The 16,839-nt window shown below is 39.3% G+C and overlaps 1 protein-coding gene across 11 annotated transcripts in view; it reads right to left on the bottom strand.

Moving 5' to 3' along the window:
* EPB41L3 (erythrocyte membrane protein band 4.1 like 3) overlaps positions 1-16,839 on the bottom strand; it is a 134,736-nt gene that overhangs the window by 19,782 nt on the left and 98,115 nt on the right. For 9 of the 11 annotated variants that reach the window (XM_082752953.1, XM_082752949.1, XM_082752959.1 and 6 more), the window contains exons 6-12: positions 16,490-16,565; positions 15,025-15,243; positions 14,599-14,686; positions 11,164-11,316; positions 8,966-9,063; positions 7,611-7,786; positions 4,828-5,048 (exon numbers count right to left, since the gene is read on the bottom strand). In XM_082752953.1, the coding sequence (XP_082609079.1) occupies positions 4,828-5,048; positions 7,611-7,786; positions 8,966-9,063; positions 11,164-11,316; positions 14,599-14,686; positions 15,025-15,243; positions 16,490-16,565 (1,031 nt within the window). Of the gene's footprint in view, positions 1-885; positions 1,453-4,827; positions 5,049-7,610; positions 7,787-8,965; positions 9,064-11,163; positions 11,317-14,598; positions 14,687-15,024; positions 15,244-16,489; positions 16,566-16,839 lie in introns of all 11 variants that reach the window. The other 2 variants (XM_082752951.1, XM_082752955.1) reach the window with 2 other exon arrangements.

Below are 16,839 nucleotides of genomic sequence, written 5' to 3'. Positions count from 1 at the left end.
CTGGATATATTATTATGTCCATAGCTCTCAGAAGCACTATAGATTCTTCTCCTGCTGTTGGTTTATCATCTGCCTGTGATAACCCTCGTAACTTGAGGCATTGATCTTGGCAGTGCTAATTTAACACTGCAAATGGTAAACGGCCCATGTGGCATGCTCCCGTAACAGCTGTCCCAGTGTGATCTCTCACTGATACATTGGATTTAAGTGTGGGAAAACAATTTAATCATCAGCAGAGATGGGATTAAGGTTTAAAATCCTGATTCAGGTTCTGCTGGACCAGAAAGCCTTTTCTGGACTTGTGATACAGATTATGGCCTCTTACAAAAAGCTAAGCCTGGCTGAATTTTGAACACCCTGAAGTTGGTGAGGGCGCTCATTATTATTGACTAGCTATTTATATAGTGTATATACATTTACATGCATATGTAATTACGCATGAAATTGTACTCCTTTCCCACAATTTAGATGACTATTCTACCGTGGCCTAGGATGAACTGATAGTAAAAAGGAGAAATCTTGGTGGGTCAAATACCATACTTCAGAGTTGATTGTTGACAATTTGTTTAGCACAAGTCACTTTGCATCAGCTGACATAGTTTGAACCAAGCCACTTACACAGTGTTGTGCCTAACCCTGGGCCCCAAGCTGCACTCCCAACACAAGGAAAAAAAAAAATAAGAAAAAAATAAGGGGGAAAAAAAAAAAAAAAGAAAAAGAAAACAACCAAAACCAACCCCAAACCAAAAACCCCATCCCTTCTAACATATCAGCACAGACAGAAATGAGGCTCTGAAAGTAGGACCACTATTGCAGCAATCTAACACTGGTTAGGACTGAAGCACTGAACACAAAAAAGAGTGTGTTCGATGCCGAGGTACACACCTCTTCCTCTGAACTGTCACTCAGGTCATTGGCAAGTGAGGCACTCAAGGAGGCCGCCTTGGGCTCCAGGTAGCAGAGGCACATAGCCAGAGGAAAGGAGAGAGTGAGGGCATATGGCACTGAGAAAGAGGCAGAGAGCAGAAAGAAAAAAATGAAGAGGAAGCAAGGCACGAGGGAGGGGGAGCGGATGGGAAGGTAATGCTGCACGCTGGCAGGCAGGAGGTTGGTTTCGGAGAGGTTAGGGAGCGACAGGTAGCCATCGTCATCCAGGAGAGAAGGGAATGACTCGGGAAGTTGCAAGGAGAAGGAAAACAAAGTCCCGCCTTTGCTGGCTTTTTGCTTATAGCCGAAACCCACGTCTTGCTCAGCGGAGCAAACTCTGCCTTTTCTGTCGGAGTCCGGCTCTGACTCCCCGTGCTTTGGAGCACCCTCTTTAGGCGACTCGCAACCTAATGACTTTTTTCGAGCGCTCTCCTTGCATCTCCTGCGAAGCTTTGCTGAAGATGCATGGGGGCCAGGCTGCGAGGATGGCGAGGAGTGGCATGAGTCAGCGCCAAGCAAAGGTGGCTGGTGACAGAGAAAGAGCAGCAAACAAGGCGCAAAAGCAAAAGGACAAAAAGAAAACTGTCATTAGTTAATTTTCTTCTGTGATGATAAATAAGATATATTTATATATATTATTATAAACATTACTTTAACACCACAGCTTTTCACTGAGTTAAATGTTGCATGTTCCCATGCTGCACACCACACGTATTAGTAAATAATGGTTATAGATTACAAAAGGCAACTTCTCAGTTCAGCATTTGTCTAGACATCTGCAGTACAGGACTTAAATAAAAATCTTCATGGCCATTTGTGGAGGTGCAGGTGCTGCCAATTTCCACTTTCTGCACAACTTGCTTCAGATCTTAAGGAGCTTTCAAACGTGAAGTAAATGGATAGCAACAACCTTACTCAAGTCACGAAGAGACAGAATTGGGGCCAGATGCCTTGGAGAACCTCAGTAGTAATTGTTAAGACCCCTAAGGTTTTAATCTGTGTGCCCAAATTCCAGCATTACATTTTTTAAAAAATGCTAGGTCATAAAATTAATCAAAACACATTCTGTTTTTGGCAGGGGTCAGAAGAAACTGTATTAGGTTGATACCTAGCCAAGCAGCAGCTCCTCATCCCACCTCTCCTCATTGCCCAGCCCTGCCCTCACTCTGTGCACCCCACCACACTGGCCCTATGCATGGCCATCTCTGTAGTCAAAAAGTGACTCTTTACCCCTAGGGAAGAGATAAAAAAGTACCAAATGCTTTTGCTACAAATTTTACTACAATGCAGAGTATCCACTACCAACAAACAGGCAAACAGGCCTTGCTTTAATGCACCATTTGTAGGGCTTTCATCAGGTCTTTAAGATAATTCAAGACAAAAAAAAAAAAAAAGAAAAAAAGGTATAAGCAGGGATGTAACTCAGAAGAAGGTACTCGCTTCTTGCTGACATACAACACACTCCCTAGCAGGCAGCCACAGCCAATGTTTAGTCACAAAAAAGCCAACAGTTGCCACCAAAATAACCCCCTATCATAGATCTGTCTCAATGCTGATGGATATTAGGCATTTTGGCCAAAGTCAAGTAGGCGCACTTAGGTAAAGTGACAAACTGGCTCTTTGACCAAACCATAAGTACCTGAGTTCCATCACTGCTCATCTTCCTGAGGAGCTTATAAAAGGCATTTCAACTGCACTCACACTCCAAACTCCTAGGAGTAAAATGACTTCAAAGACAAAACTGCTTTTGTCTGCACAAGACGGTGCAAAATCTGAGCCAACAAGCTGGATCAGAGTTTTATATACAGGTGGCATCAATGATACCTACTAAGCCTAATCTTTACCAGTTATACTAACAGTAGGAATGGGATTTCAGTCCAATATTTCCATGGAGGAGTTCATTCCCCTCCCCCTAATATTTTGCTTCTATCTTTTCTTTAATGGGAACAGGTAAAACAAATGTATATATCTATCAGTTCAGGCATTTTGCATTCCAGAATTAAGCAATCAAAACTGAGTCTAACTTCAACAAATACCTTCTTTGTGAATTTAAGGCAGTAAATGCAAGCCAAAATCTAATGCTGATGGACCCATAGGACTTTATGTGAGCTAAATACATAGAACTTCTCTTTATGTTGTAAAGGCAAAAAAGCCAAAGTAAATTTCTTCTTTGCTAATGCAGACTATTCATTTATGGACAGCTTTGCAGCATTAATATTTAGAATAACTTCTGGTGCTTAAACACATATGGATAAATCAAAGAAAAAATGTCTTAGTGGAAAATCTGCAAACCTACACATATATCTTTAAAACAGAAATGTGATTGCAAACTTGTCCTGTGTTTCTTGAGACCCTATTCTCTTTGTAATAAATAACAAACTGTTGGCAGGTCCAGTGGAAGCAGGACTAAGATCTCTATATGCTTACAGGATTGACATTCTGTTAACAGGTGGTTTAAACAGAACCCACCTCTTGGGGGTTAAAATTCATCCGTTTGTGTGTGTTTAACTACCATTTTAGGAAAAGTGTTTTCCTAAAAATAGCTCTATTTCTAGCCATCAATAAGGAACATATGATCTTTGAAATGCAGCTGAACCTCTCCATTGACCTAAATTAACAAACACTTGGAACGGAATTAGTTTCTATTGGATTTTTTCTGCATATTTGATTTTCATCCATGTTTCTCCATGCAGAAACTAATGGAGTTTCAAGGAGACCCTTGTCAAATTTTACAAAGATTATTTTTAATAGCACAATTGCAGCCCACAGTTTCAAAAGAAAATATTTCCTCATCTGCAGTTTCAGTAATTCTGTTTGTTTCCAATTTTTGTACCTTAATTGCAGCTTTTTATTTGAAGATCTGTACCTTTAGCTCATTATATGTACCTTGTTATATGGTAAGGCTAGAAGTTCAGGCTCTCAGATTTACATTCCTAATGAGTTTTCTGGGTATAAAGGTATACATAGTTTTTTCCTCACACATGAAGAGAGTAAATCTTGCACATTCAACAAATGCGTTCCATACAACACATTTTGAATGATATCCCAGATTCAGTATTTCATAGTGTTTGTTTTTTTTTTTTTTTCTTTTTTTCTCTTCAATGTATAAGAAACAGATGGCAGTTTACACTCAGTCTTTTCTGATTCTACCTTATTTCTCTTCACTATCTACCTCCAAAATACAGCATCTTCTCTGTCCCTCTGATTTACTTTCTTAATATCTCCGTAGATGTAATCCACAGCTGTGTGTTTTATATACATGTGGTGGTGGTAGGATTGGGTTTGGTGACTCACAAATCAAATTTAACAACTGAGTAGAGAATCATCAACAAAAACAGTTTTCTACAGTGAAAATTTCAAAATAGGGAAGTCAATGCTTTTGTAAGCCAGAAAAATGTTTATCATAGTATATTCATACCCAAAGGGAAAAAAATACTCATTGAAATATATGGAGGGAAACATACTGCTATGAGAAGGAAATGAGAAAAATGCAATAGTTTAAAGCACAGAGATATGTACAATGACACAGAACTACTTTGCTGTCCTGTCAAGAAATAGAAAACCTGATGCCCATACTAATGTCAAAATACAACTGAAGACCAAAAGAGCAAAACCTGCACTTCTAGGCTATTTTCTGAATATTTCATAAAGAGCTCCTGATAAATTCGTTTGCTTTTTCCAAAAGCAGTCCAAGGCAGGAATTGGCTTTTACAACATCATGCAAAAGGATCATACAAATATACAAATTGATTCAAGACATGTATATACATACACAAACAACTGTGTATATTTTATGTTCCTCTTACTGGATTAGGTATCTTCTCCCTCCCTAATCATTCTGTGCTGCTCCAAGCGCTGTCCAGGCAGGTCAGTTTAACAAAAAAAAACTAAAAACTCTACCTTTGTATCATGGCGTATTGCCGAGACTGGGGTGACTTCCTCTTCTCTTTTCTTTTTGCCCTCTTCATCATCTTTTTCTTCTTCTGCCTTTTTCTCTGGCGTCACAGTGGTTATCAAGTTGGTCTGAGAGATGCCCTTTGTTGTGGCGTACTGGCCAGTACCAACCTCTGCAGCAGACACAGAATCCTTCATGTATATTTCATGGTTTTCATTCACTGATGCTAAAAGCAAATATTTAAAGAGGGAAAGTCTGAAATAGCTTTTGCTGAGAAGCTGCATAAAATTAAAAAGCTGGGTTAGTAAAACATTCAGATATTGCTGAAAACACAACTATGTCATGTGTCAGGAAACCAGAAGCATGTGCATACATTTAAATAAACTGTTTACGTGAAATAAAGCTTTTATATGCATAAACATATATTACGGATGTGTATACACACATTACTGTAGCTAATGTGTGCATTACACAGTTGTTAAATGTTAGCAAGCCATTGTTATTGTAGTAAAACATCAGAGAAAAAATAATGCATTGCCATATGTATCCGGCAGAAAACATATAGAAAAACAGCTATGACATCAGCCGAGGAAGAGTGTTTTTTTTTTTTTTTTTTTTTTTTTTTTTAAATCTGTCAGAATATAGCAATACAGATCAAATGCAGGGTAAGTAATGCACCGTATTGTAGGAAATGACAATACTGATGTAACACACACAATACTTGAGAATCAAGAAAGGTCATCTTTCTATTATCAGATATTGAAGTCTGTCAATTCACTGAGCTCATTGTCCTAAAAAAATCTGAAAGGAATATTTTAGGATGTAAATGCTTGACAATTCAGCAAACTTAAACATATATAAAGGATTTTAAAATAAATAGTAAATTTACAGATAGAATGTAATTAGTATATTAATATATACCTAGATCCTGCTCTTCACTACTGTGTAACCAATTTCAAATTCACCAGGACCATTCAAATGTGCAAAGTGACTTGCGTGCATAGCAAACCACAGGGCCAAGATCACAGCGTAATCGTAATGCAGAACATTACTGGCATGTTTGTGTTACAGTAACAACATTAGTGAACGAATCATAAGCATTAATTAAAAAACAAACAAACAAAAAAAAACTCTCTTCCCCATTTGCACTTAGGCAAATTAGCATAATAAAAACCTTGCAGAGTCTAACAAAAGCTTGAAAAAAGCTTTCAGATATCTTGTCTCTTGGGTATGAGCTCAGGAGGCGGGAGAGAGCAAAACGAGTAGAGGGAGACATCTTGTTTAGATGTTAGAAACAAAATAGTGCACAAGGGTAATTTCTGCTTTGAGACACATGCACAGCAATCAGGTCACCAGTTGCTTGGTAACGAGCAAGAAGCACATCAGAATTAGAGGATTCCAAAATAATTAATGACAAGCAGCATCTTTAGGGGGAGAAAAGAAGGCTCGTCACTCGTACTTTTAAATCATGGTTTCTCCCCCTCCCCACCATCAGCTATATTCGTTGCAATTCATCGGTCATATTCCGCAGGAGAAATCACTTTTTTTTTTTTTTTTTAAGTTTGTAAAGATTCTAAGTTTGGTCTCAGTATTTTTTTTTTTCTACAAAAATAAATTGCAACCTACTTTTAATCAATATCTGACAACAATAACAGCTGATGAAGTAGCTGAGACTGCATCCCATGTTGGTATAATCTAAGGAGCAGCAAAAACTTGACCTCCGTGAACCACAGAGAAAGAGAGAGGACCTACTGTTAACCTGCACGTTACTTTCCATCTTACACCCTCAAAAGTGATGTACATACATAGCCCACCAGGACTCATCAGAGTGAGGTACTAGTTAACAAGCAGGAGTTATTACTCTCTGGAGGGAAATAACTCATTTATGAGTTTTAACATATACTTAGACGAAAAACCAGTATAGGGAAAAAAAAAAAAAAAACAACTAAATTAAACAAAACCCAAACAATTATTCATGTAAAGTCACTGAATCCAGACTTGCTCTGGAGGGCAAGCCCAGTCTGACAGATTTGAGTACCTTGAACTTCTCCCAGGCTGGGAAGGGATCTGTAGGGGTGAGGCCAAGGAATAAGGCCCATGAAGAGTATGCTCCCAATAACATCCTCCAGGCAAACATTTTGTAACTGCAGAAGCAGTAAATTCAGGACATTATTTATCTGTATCCTGCTCATGGCAACCGGTGGGCCACCTTCCTGATGCCCCTCAGTCTGGTCTTTATCTGCTTTCTCCCTCCTGGAAGGGAGCAGTAGTCATGGGGCAAGGACTTGCTTTCCTGCTCATCTCTTTAGGTCTCCTTGGCTCCCCAAGTGGGACATGGCTCCTGAAAACCACTGCAGGCAGTCATTTATAAAAAGGCTCCATGACAACACAGAAGATGTGTTGTGGAAAGCTAGCAAGCTTTGTAGGGCTACTTGACGCCTATCCTGTTTCATCTGAGACATTTTCCTGCTGCTTTACCCTCTACTGCCTGGGTGAACATTCCCATTGCAAGGCCTCATGAACCTAATTTCGAAGTCCAGCTATGCAGACAAGTGTAAGTACTGCCTCAGTTCCCACACAAGCTGTATGCTGCACAGGTCATTAGGAGCAGAAGAGCCAGCTGTACTGACACAGCCTCCATCCCCGGTACGCCGCAAACGTGCAAGTACTCACATTCTCCTCTCAGCAGAAGCTCAAGGGATATGAGATTACAAGAGGTTTACATCTAATTTAAAGCAGTGACCACGGTGACTTTAACTTCTGAAAAAGTCAGTTAAGAGGACCTTACCCCCATCTAAGCTGCGGGACATAGTATAACGTTTACTAGAAGACCGCTCAAAGTAAGGCGCAGGCCGGTCTATGAGCGCACTGGCTCTTCTTGTCTGAGCCTGCGTCCTGCCACTGTAGCGAAACTTGGAGCCCAGCGTCAGGAACTTCTTTGGAGGTGCTTCAGGTAGCAGGAGCCTAAAACACACCAAGACATACAGGAATTACTCCACTTCCTCCACAGATCAGTCTACTGCTTCTGCAGAGGGGAGAAGACCACTGCTTCATATCATTACCCATTGGGACCTATGTCTCACAGGTCCGTGTTAAGAAAGAGATCAAATAATGCCTCACATACAACATTACAACATCATTTAGCTAAAGTGCTAAGACCACAGGGCAATATTCATTCATAGGGATGCAAACATTTTTCAGGTCAGAGCCTTCCCACACTCTGTATTTTGGCTACAGCATTTGCTGAAGTTTGCTCCATGCTCCTGCTATGGAGTTTATGCTTTAAAAATTGATTTTCCATGAAAAATCAGAAACACCCAAAAATGCACAATTTCTTTTTAGATCTTGTGATACTAAAATAGCATTTCATATGAATCTACAGACAACTTGAACCAACAGTTTTAAGAAAGGAGAGAAATTCTTCAGTCCTCCCAAAAATCTTGAGAGGGAAACACTGGACACTCTCTCATGCCATTGAAAAGCTTACCATTTTGGGTTCTCATTGCTAAAAATATCTTTGCTGACTATCTTAGCACAAACTAGTTACTGCATTTATTCTACTATCCCAAACTTTTCTCAAGTCATCATAGATGACAAAAGCATAGCTGCTTATGCATAGTTGCAAAATTCCTCAGTAATATAAAAATTACAACCATGGATTGCTTATTCTGCATGACTAAATATTACACCACTGCTTACTGTTTGTATCTTCATATGTAATTAAGTCAAAATCTCTCTTGTTTTTTTTAAACACATATATCCCAGTATACACACACATATATATATTTTAACACATATGTCCCAGTAATTTTCCATATGAGTTGTTCTACCTATACAAGTGTAGAAGAGTCCCATGGCTTTTTAAGTATAGTGACCGACAACATCATGGCACAGATAAAGCAAAACAATTAATTAGAATCATATGGTGATTTTAAACATTCAGTATCTAACTGAAATACTATGAAAAAAAAATGGGTGAAACATTTCACATTTGTAAGGAGCAATAATCATCTTTTCTTGTTTGCTCAGAGGCACCTCTTGATCAAAATGACAATTTGCTTTGAAGGGTTTTGTCTCTGCTAACAAGATCGTTCTTTTTTGTTGCATTTTATGGCACACCTTTAGGAAAAGAAATTGACATACCTGAAAAATGTATGGTGCTCAACACACACTTTCCATAAGCGCTTTGCGGCGCGATGGTTTGGCAGCTTAAACCCAATAGTGCTTTCAAACTGCTCAAACTAGGTGGGAAAAAAGAAAAAGTACACATTTGATGTGGTGCATCTATATTTAGATAGTATGCACAGGTACACAGGTTCATCTTCAGGTACACAGGTTCATCTTCATTTCCTCTGTCTATATCATCTCTTTGCAGTCTAATGTATATAACTGTATATATACATACTCCAGACTACTGTCTGGGAAGGAAACTGTGAGTAGTAAACAAAGGCAGCTTTTGGGGATTGCTTTTTTGGGGGAAAACTTAGATAATGAGGAAGAGGTTTTTGATGCTGACAGTGATGTTTTATGCACTATAGTAACAGAGATCAGTTAAGACTTGGGAGAGTTCTGAGGGGAAGAAAAAAAAAGCTAACAAAAACATTTAAGTGCTTTAACCCTAATGTTTCAACTTCACCAGTTTAAAGAACAGTGGGAAGCCTGATAATAGCCTGGAAGGGAGCAATAGTCTCCTGGGACTGGTCTGGTCTTACACAGCCCTATATTAAGGAGAATTACAGTGAAAGAACTAGAGTTAGTAAATCACAGTATTTTTAGCTAATTTAGCTCCTGGGAAGGATGAGAAAAGGAACAGGTAATTGAAAGAGTTGGCTGGGGACACTAAGTGACCTCTTTGGGTTGTGCTGCAGATTTATATTCCAGATGCAAAAGCTGTGACAGCTACGACTGCTGTAACATGTTGATGGCTACATGCAGATAGCTGAGTAGGTGAAATAGTGTTGCTGTGATTGGGGAAAGGTAGGCAGAAGGGCACTTGTAAGGAAGCCTGGATCTCTATGGGGAACTGACAGAAAGAAACATGGCAGGAAACAGCAAAAAAATAAAGATGATAGAAGCAACACATGAGATGGTGAATCACATTATCATCAAATGTGATTTCAAATGGACTGCATTAATCATTTTGCAGAAGTAACTATGACCTGGTCACAAGAAGCTACATACCATGACCAGCAGAGCTCAGTAGGAAATCAGTGGTGGAGAGCTTGAGTACAGATATTGGGAACATCAGTGGCTATTCGATTTTTTTTTGTCTTTTAAATTAAATTCAAGACTGCAAAGTTGGTGAATAAGACCGTGTCTGCTGTGAGGCAGAAGATGTAGGTTTGTGGATTTTGGTTTATAGCACTACAACTGCTCAAGCCCTGATGCTGGTGGTGGCGCCAATAGATTTCCCAGGTCAGTTATGAAGCCAGTACTAGAGACATTGGCTCAGGACTCCCAGCTGCCATATTACATTAAGGGAGAAATGCAATCCTCAAAGGGAGAAATGCAGTCCTCAACCAGGTGATTTCTGTCCTCCTATATAGCTACAACCTCTAAAATGGATATATATGGATTTTTAATCCATCACAGTCCGATTACTATGTCAGAAGTTCAAATGGAGACCCTTTTGTTTATGATGATCTTGAACTCTTCCTGGGATTTTTGCTAAGATTTATCATCTTATTTCTGTGTTAGTGTATGCTTGCCACATGAGGTAGACAGACACACGTTACCAGCGCTGTATTTGCTACGCATGCGGCTGAGCCACGAGAGGGCACTCACTGTACGAGATTTCACAACACCTTCTTACGTGTTAGAACATGAGCTCCTATGGGCCTGGAAGGGCTGATGCATGTAGCTACCAAAAATGCTGACTGATGGATGCTGGACTCCATTTTTATGAGTCTCCAGATTTCGACTTAGACCCCAAATTTACTAGTCTGATATGCTTATAAAATTTGGTATGTCCTGTTCACATCTTACTGTGTAAGATGAATAGACACTAATTTAATATACAACATGTTGGTGGATAATGAGCACTCCATGGATATGCAATACATTATTTAAATGCCCAAAGTATTCATAACATGGATTAGCTTTTTGCATGCAGATAACCATATTTACTGGTTACATTAGTTCATGGATGTAAACAGAAAAACACCAAAGATTTTACCTGTATTTTAAATAAAGTATTTACCTACTCTTTCCTAAGAAAATCAGCACAGATTAAAAAATATAAATGAAAAGGAATGTTAAAGGGCTGTAAGACATGACAAATCAACAAATCAATGAGAACACAGGTTTTTGGAAAAGGTTCATTCACTGAAGGATGCCCTTACCTCCCCCGGTCGGATTTTGATGTAGAAGTTGTTCCTCTTGTAGGAAATTTTCAGAACCTTTGGCCAGGCAAATCTATTTATTCTGAGTCGGTCTCGATATATTAAGAGGCCACTTGCGCAAACACCTAACATGATTTCCACTCCTTCAGAATCCTAGAAAAGCAAGCAATATACTTTTTGAACACTTCTCTCTTCAAATCCCATAGTACTATAGATTCTTGTCTACTGTGCTTCTGTCTGAGCTACAAATCTGTAATGTGTCAGCTACAGTGACCTTATTTCTGAGAGCTACACTACTCATTGACCGCATTCATGCAAGTAATAGTAAGGTTGGGCAGGATCAGAACCTGAGTGTTGTGGAAGTTATCTCATCTTTTAGAAAGACTCCAAAAGCAGGGGGTTTCACTTTATGTGGTATTAAAATAATGATATTAACAATACAGAACACTTTAATACTTCTTAAGCATCATTAAGATAAATACGAGATTGAAAGTAAGTAGGACTGTATACACATTTACCAGTCCCAGCATCACCCATTCTGCATGACTAAGCCTTGTGAATCAGACAGATTTTTTTTCTCGAAGTCAATCTTCAGTGTTTACCATCACCACAAGCATGTTAAATTGTATTTTTTTTTTTTCATTTAGTTAAGTACTAATAGTTCTAGAGAAAAGAAATGTCCTCCTTAAAGCACAGAGTCCTCTGGTAATTATTTTAAAATAACTTAATGTTGTAAAAGTCAGTTATAGAGATGTCATCGTATGATAATCATGAAATGAATTAATAATTTTCTGCTATTTTTCCAAACATCTTCTAGGCACATAGTGAAAGTTTAATTACATTTTAAGATGAGCACAAAGGCACACATGGCTAGATGAAGAGCCTATAGCACAGCTTGAATTAAAAAAAAAAAAAAAAAAAGGATGCTTTTAAAGTCAGAGACACGACAATGAATTAGTGCCACAAGGTCACTCCACTGTTAAAAAACATGTATCAATAAAGGATGTATGCTTCTACAATGATGGTATAACCCCCCAAAAGATATCTGTTTTCTAAATAAGGCTCTCGTGATAACATCGTGAGGTACTGCAGAAGAGAGAAAGTTATTTTTTTCAGCTGACTTCAGTTTTACAATTTCCTAAGGAAAAAGTAATGTTTAAATACAGTGAATACATTTTTTTAAATGAAGTCTCATTGCCTGTGATCACACTGACTGGAAAACGCTTGAAACACGTACATGCTCAAATATGGCATGTAGCTGCAGCTGAAAGGGACTGTTTCTTTTGTTATATTTTCTTAAAACTTTCCTGAGAAATGTTTCCTTTCTTCCTCTTCACCTTTGCGGCAGACCTCAATCCATTCAAGGCTTCTTTTGTGTTTTTTTTTTTGTGTCAGAAACTGCTTTTCAATGTGATACTACTGGCGTAAAACAAAACCCGAGTACGAGGAGAATTTGGCTGTTTTTCAGGAGCCATGCAGTTGCACAGAACACAACGCTCTTTGCTCTGTCGTCTGAGGCACAAGATGCTGAACTGCACATACCCATAGCTCTGCATACGAATGGGAGGTTTTGTCAGAGTGCTGACAGCCCAAAGGACAAATCTATCCATCTGAACACATTCTTAATTGTAGCCCTGTGCTAGGTAATTGAGAGCTAGTTTTAACAGCAGTTGGCAAGTCCAGCATCTGTTGAATAACTTGGATACCTGCACAGCCTTAATGAATTGACGTTGACACAGAGACATCTGCCACTGAACGACTTCAAAAAGGCATCCATAGAGACGCTGGTCCCACAGCCTGATACTATCCCATCTCACCACCAGGCCTAATTAAAACCAACTGCTGCTTCTCATGCAGATTCTAGTTTTCCTACTTTTAGCTCAGTTTCCAAAATTATCATCTGATTTCTTACTCTACAGACAGACCCAATGCATTACCAATGCAGCTTTCTCTATTAAGAATATCACTTTAGAAAGAGATTGGCTTGACTAACAACTTCGTTTGCTCTGAGTCTTTCAATATGAAGAATAGAACAGTAAAACTAGACACTGATATTTTGTAGGAAAAAAAAAAATAAGGTTATCTCTGGACATCCTATCTTAAATTTCTCAGCCTTTCTCCAGTATTCTGAAAAAAATACTCAGGTCTTAATGCCATGCTATGTCAGATTTTCGGTAATGAAGCTTGTAACATATTTAGAGCAGAACTCACTTTGTTGCTGTTCTGCAGATTTATTTGAGTTGGACAAAGGGTGTTGAAAAAAAAGCTACTGAGTGACATTTATCAATCCATTTCTATCTCTGTTCCAAAGATGCCTCAAGATTTTGTACCTATCTGCCATTCACAGGAAAAACAGTGGCATGCCTCCTGGTCAAGTGCTACCCATTGAGCCATACACATATTTTTCATTTTCAGTGGAGGCAATTAACAGAACACAAAAGATTACCTTGAATTCTGTAACACACATGCACAGATCCTATGAAGTGCTCCAGGGACACGGTTGCATGCCCTTTCAAGATCCAAGCTGCAAATTTATCTCGGTTCTTGAAAGGATCTGCTGCAGCATAAAAACAGGCTCACAGCAATTTGACCTTTACAGAAAATGCAGCACTCTCCACAGCTCAGGAGTCTTTGTTCAGTACTCATTGCCAAGGATGCTTGCTAACCTCAGAGATGTTAAAATCCCTCAACCTTACTTTGAAAAGTGAAAAAAAAAAAAAAAAAGAGTGAAGAATGAAGTAATTATTTATATGGAGAAAAAAAGAAATCCACAGACAAACAGAAAGCTGGCAGGTGGCTTTCCCAAGCCACAATAAGCATGATCATTTTTTTGTTCCTATCTTAACCTGCTGATGATTAGAGAAACCACCTCATCATGGGAGAATGCTTCCAGCGGCATTACTTCCCTTCCAGTCAACTGCAACAATGACACTTCAGAAGAGAGACCAGACGCTGTCTCCCTATGACTATCAATCTGATTAGGTTTCCAGCACAGCTAAATAATTGCTTCAGAATTATTTTCAGTGTTAGAAATGATCTGCTTATTTAGCCAAGATACCATACGTGGCCTTATTAGATTGAAAAATGTAGCTGAATTAAAATGACAATTGATCACTCTTTGGACAGCTTCTAAAATCCTTTCTCATTACTGTGTCCATCCAGTATTTTTTTCCCATGGATCTGGTTGTTTAACTAACATAAAATGTTGATGTGCAACATCTCTGAATCTATAGGCTAAATTATGTTACAGTTACAAGAAATATTTATGATTATCCCAGGAGCCACCTTTCCTCATGTTTACCGGTGATTTATTCCCCAATCTGCCTGTCCCAAACTAGAAAGAATAAATCAGGCTGTCCATGCATATTCAAGTACTATGCCAGATGAGAAAGATGACAGTTGTAGGCTCCCTGCTGGAAGAACTGTAGTCCATACCTTAGCATGATGGAGATCTACTCCATACATTGATAACTTCTTGGCATTCTCCAGAAAATGCATCTCAGCCTCCGCAGGTGTCATTCCCCTGAGGAAAATCAACCAATTCTAGCATCAACATTAAGGAAACAGAATATGAATTAAAACCCAGCACCTGGAAAACATTTTCAGCCTGTCACAATTGAAGCTGTATTCCTTAAATAGCATGGTACCTATTAGAGCTGAAGCTCTGGTGAAAGCACTGTTATCTTTCATGATTTTTTGTTATCTCTTCTCTAACTGAAGTCACACAGAGAGAAGTCACATCCAAAAAGTACTTTTATGAAGTGCTGTCACTTCAGAAGTACGTAACAGCAGGTTTCAACATGTTCTTATGCTTCAGGATGTACCTGAAGGCAGGCTACAGCCTCCATCCATCCATCTTACCTGTGGCTCTTGTGCAGCTCGATCACCTTATCTTCCAGCTCCTTAGTGTGATTTGGCGCAAAGCGAAATTCGCTAACGTAGTCACTGCCATACTCGTCGGGGTCGTAGTCGCCGAGCTCAGACTGCACGGTGTAGGAGCCCAGCAGGGCAAGCGTGACAAAGGAGCAGGGCAGCCTGCCAGACACGATGTCGTCTCTCAGCTGCAAGCAGAGGTAGTACCTGCAGGGGAGCACCACCACCACTCAGACAAGGCCCGCCAACAACAGAGCAGCAAGGAGCCAGGGGTCCTCTGCTGATGGGCAGAAAACTCCCAAGCTCAAGGTTTTTCAGGCATTAGCAAGGATAATGAGACTTAAAACCACCCTTTGCCTAACTTGTGGGTAGCAATGCTTAATTAATCTTTAAAAAGCTGCATGGAGATTTCTTAATAAAATGGGTTGCTATTTTGTTTTGTGACCCAGATGGAGAATTACCCCATCGGTTTCTGTAATAAATCACTGAGATATATTGCTAACTGGTAACTTTTTTCTTTAAGAATAAATAATGTTCCCTAAGGGGTAGCTGAACTCCAAGCAGTTCAAAAGATGTCTCCTTAGCAAACTGTGAAGCTTTCTCAAAAATACATTTAAATGGTACATGCAGTTATAAGCACAATGACAAGCAGTGCAAGGGATCATCAGATAGAAGAATCCAGAAATGAAGTGAAGCGTGTTGGCTTCGTGGTTAAGGCACAGAGTTCCCTCAGGAATTTAAGGGTGAGAGAGAGCTCCCGAGTTCTCCACAAGCTTTGCTACAAGCCTAATGACAGTGTGCCCTTGGTCAGGTACAATTTTTGGTGTAACAACCAACATGGCTTACCCCAACATGGAGCTGATGGAGAACTCAGGTGGGTTAGGAGGAATTTGGAAATGCTCCCAAGCTCAGTACTGCAGATATAGCCTCTGTGTCTTGAACCCAGTTACACACACAAAAAAGAGCAATCCTTCCCTTCAGCAGAGGTGCAGGTTGCAGAGCTAATTGACTTTGTTACCACCACACTCACCATACCGTGCACACCAACAACACATCTAGCCAGTGACACATAAAATTGACATGCATGCTCATTCTCATCCCCTTTCTTTCCCTTCACAGTTATAATTTTGCTGACAATAAAATCTTGTTACCACAGACAAAAATGGGCATTGGGCATCTCTGTGAAAATTCGAATCAACTCTCAAGAATATGCATATTGGAAAAGCTTGATTTTGAGGTTAAATTGTAAAAAATAAAGTTGTCTGAGCTCAGAAAACTAAACACTGTCCACAGTGTCTTTTCTGCCAAAGCATCACATATTTTCCGTAAGCTCGTAAGAGAAAGAAAGCCAATGGGAATACAAAACATTCCTTTTCTTGGATAATTAGAGCGTAAGCGCTCTCAGAAACAGCTTTTCAGCCCCTTCTAGAAAGGTATTTAATGCTTTAAACACCTGGTAATATCTTCAGATAGCTGGGCAGGGTCTGGAGGGTAGAATTTCACATTAAATGCAAACTGCCAAGCACCACCTGGAAGAGAACACATGTTTACTGAAAGTACAGTGTAAGTGCAAATGAAGATGTTCATGCTGTTCAGTTACCAGCAGACTTACAAATACCCCAGTGAAGAAATTCATAAGAACAGGACATAGTATCTTTTTCCTGTATATCTTTCTGAAGATACTACTTTCCAGTCTCGTAATTACACTGTTAGATCAGATCTTACAGCTCTTTTCTTATTTAGTAAGATTTTCACTGAAGTAAGGGCTCTAAGGGAGTAGCAATTTATTGCTAATATTTAGGA

The sequence above is a fragment of the Aythya marila genome (genome assembly GCF_965140915.1).
Source record: "Aythya marila genome assembly, chromosome: 2".
Lineage (NCBI taxonomy): Eukaryota > Metazoa > Chordata > Aves > Anseriformes > Anatidae > Aythya > Aythya marila.
This window is presented reverse-complemented; position numbering and strand designations above follow the sequence as displayed.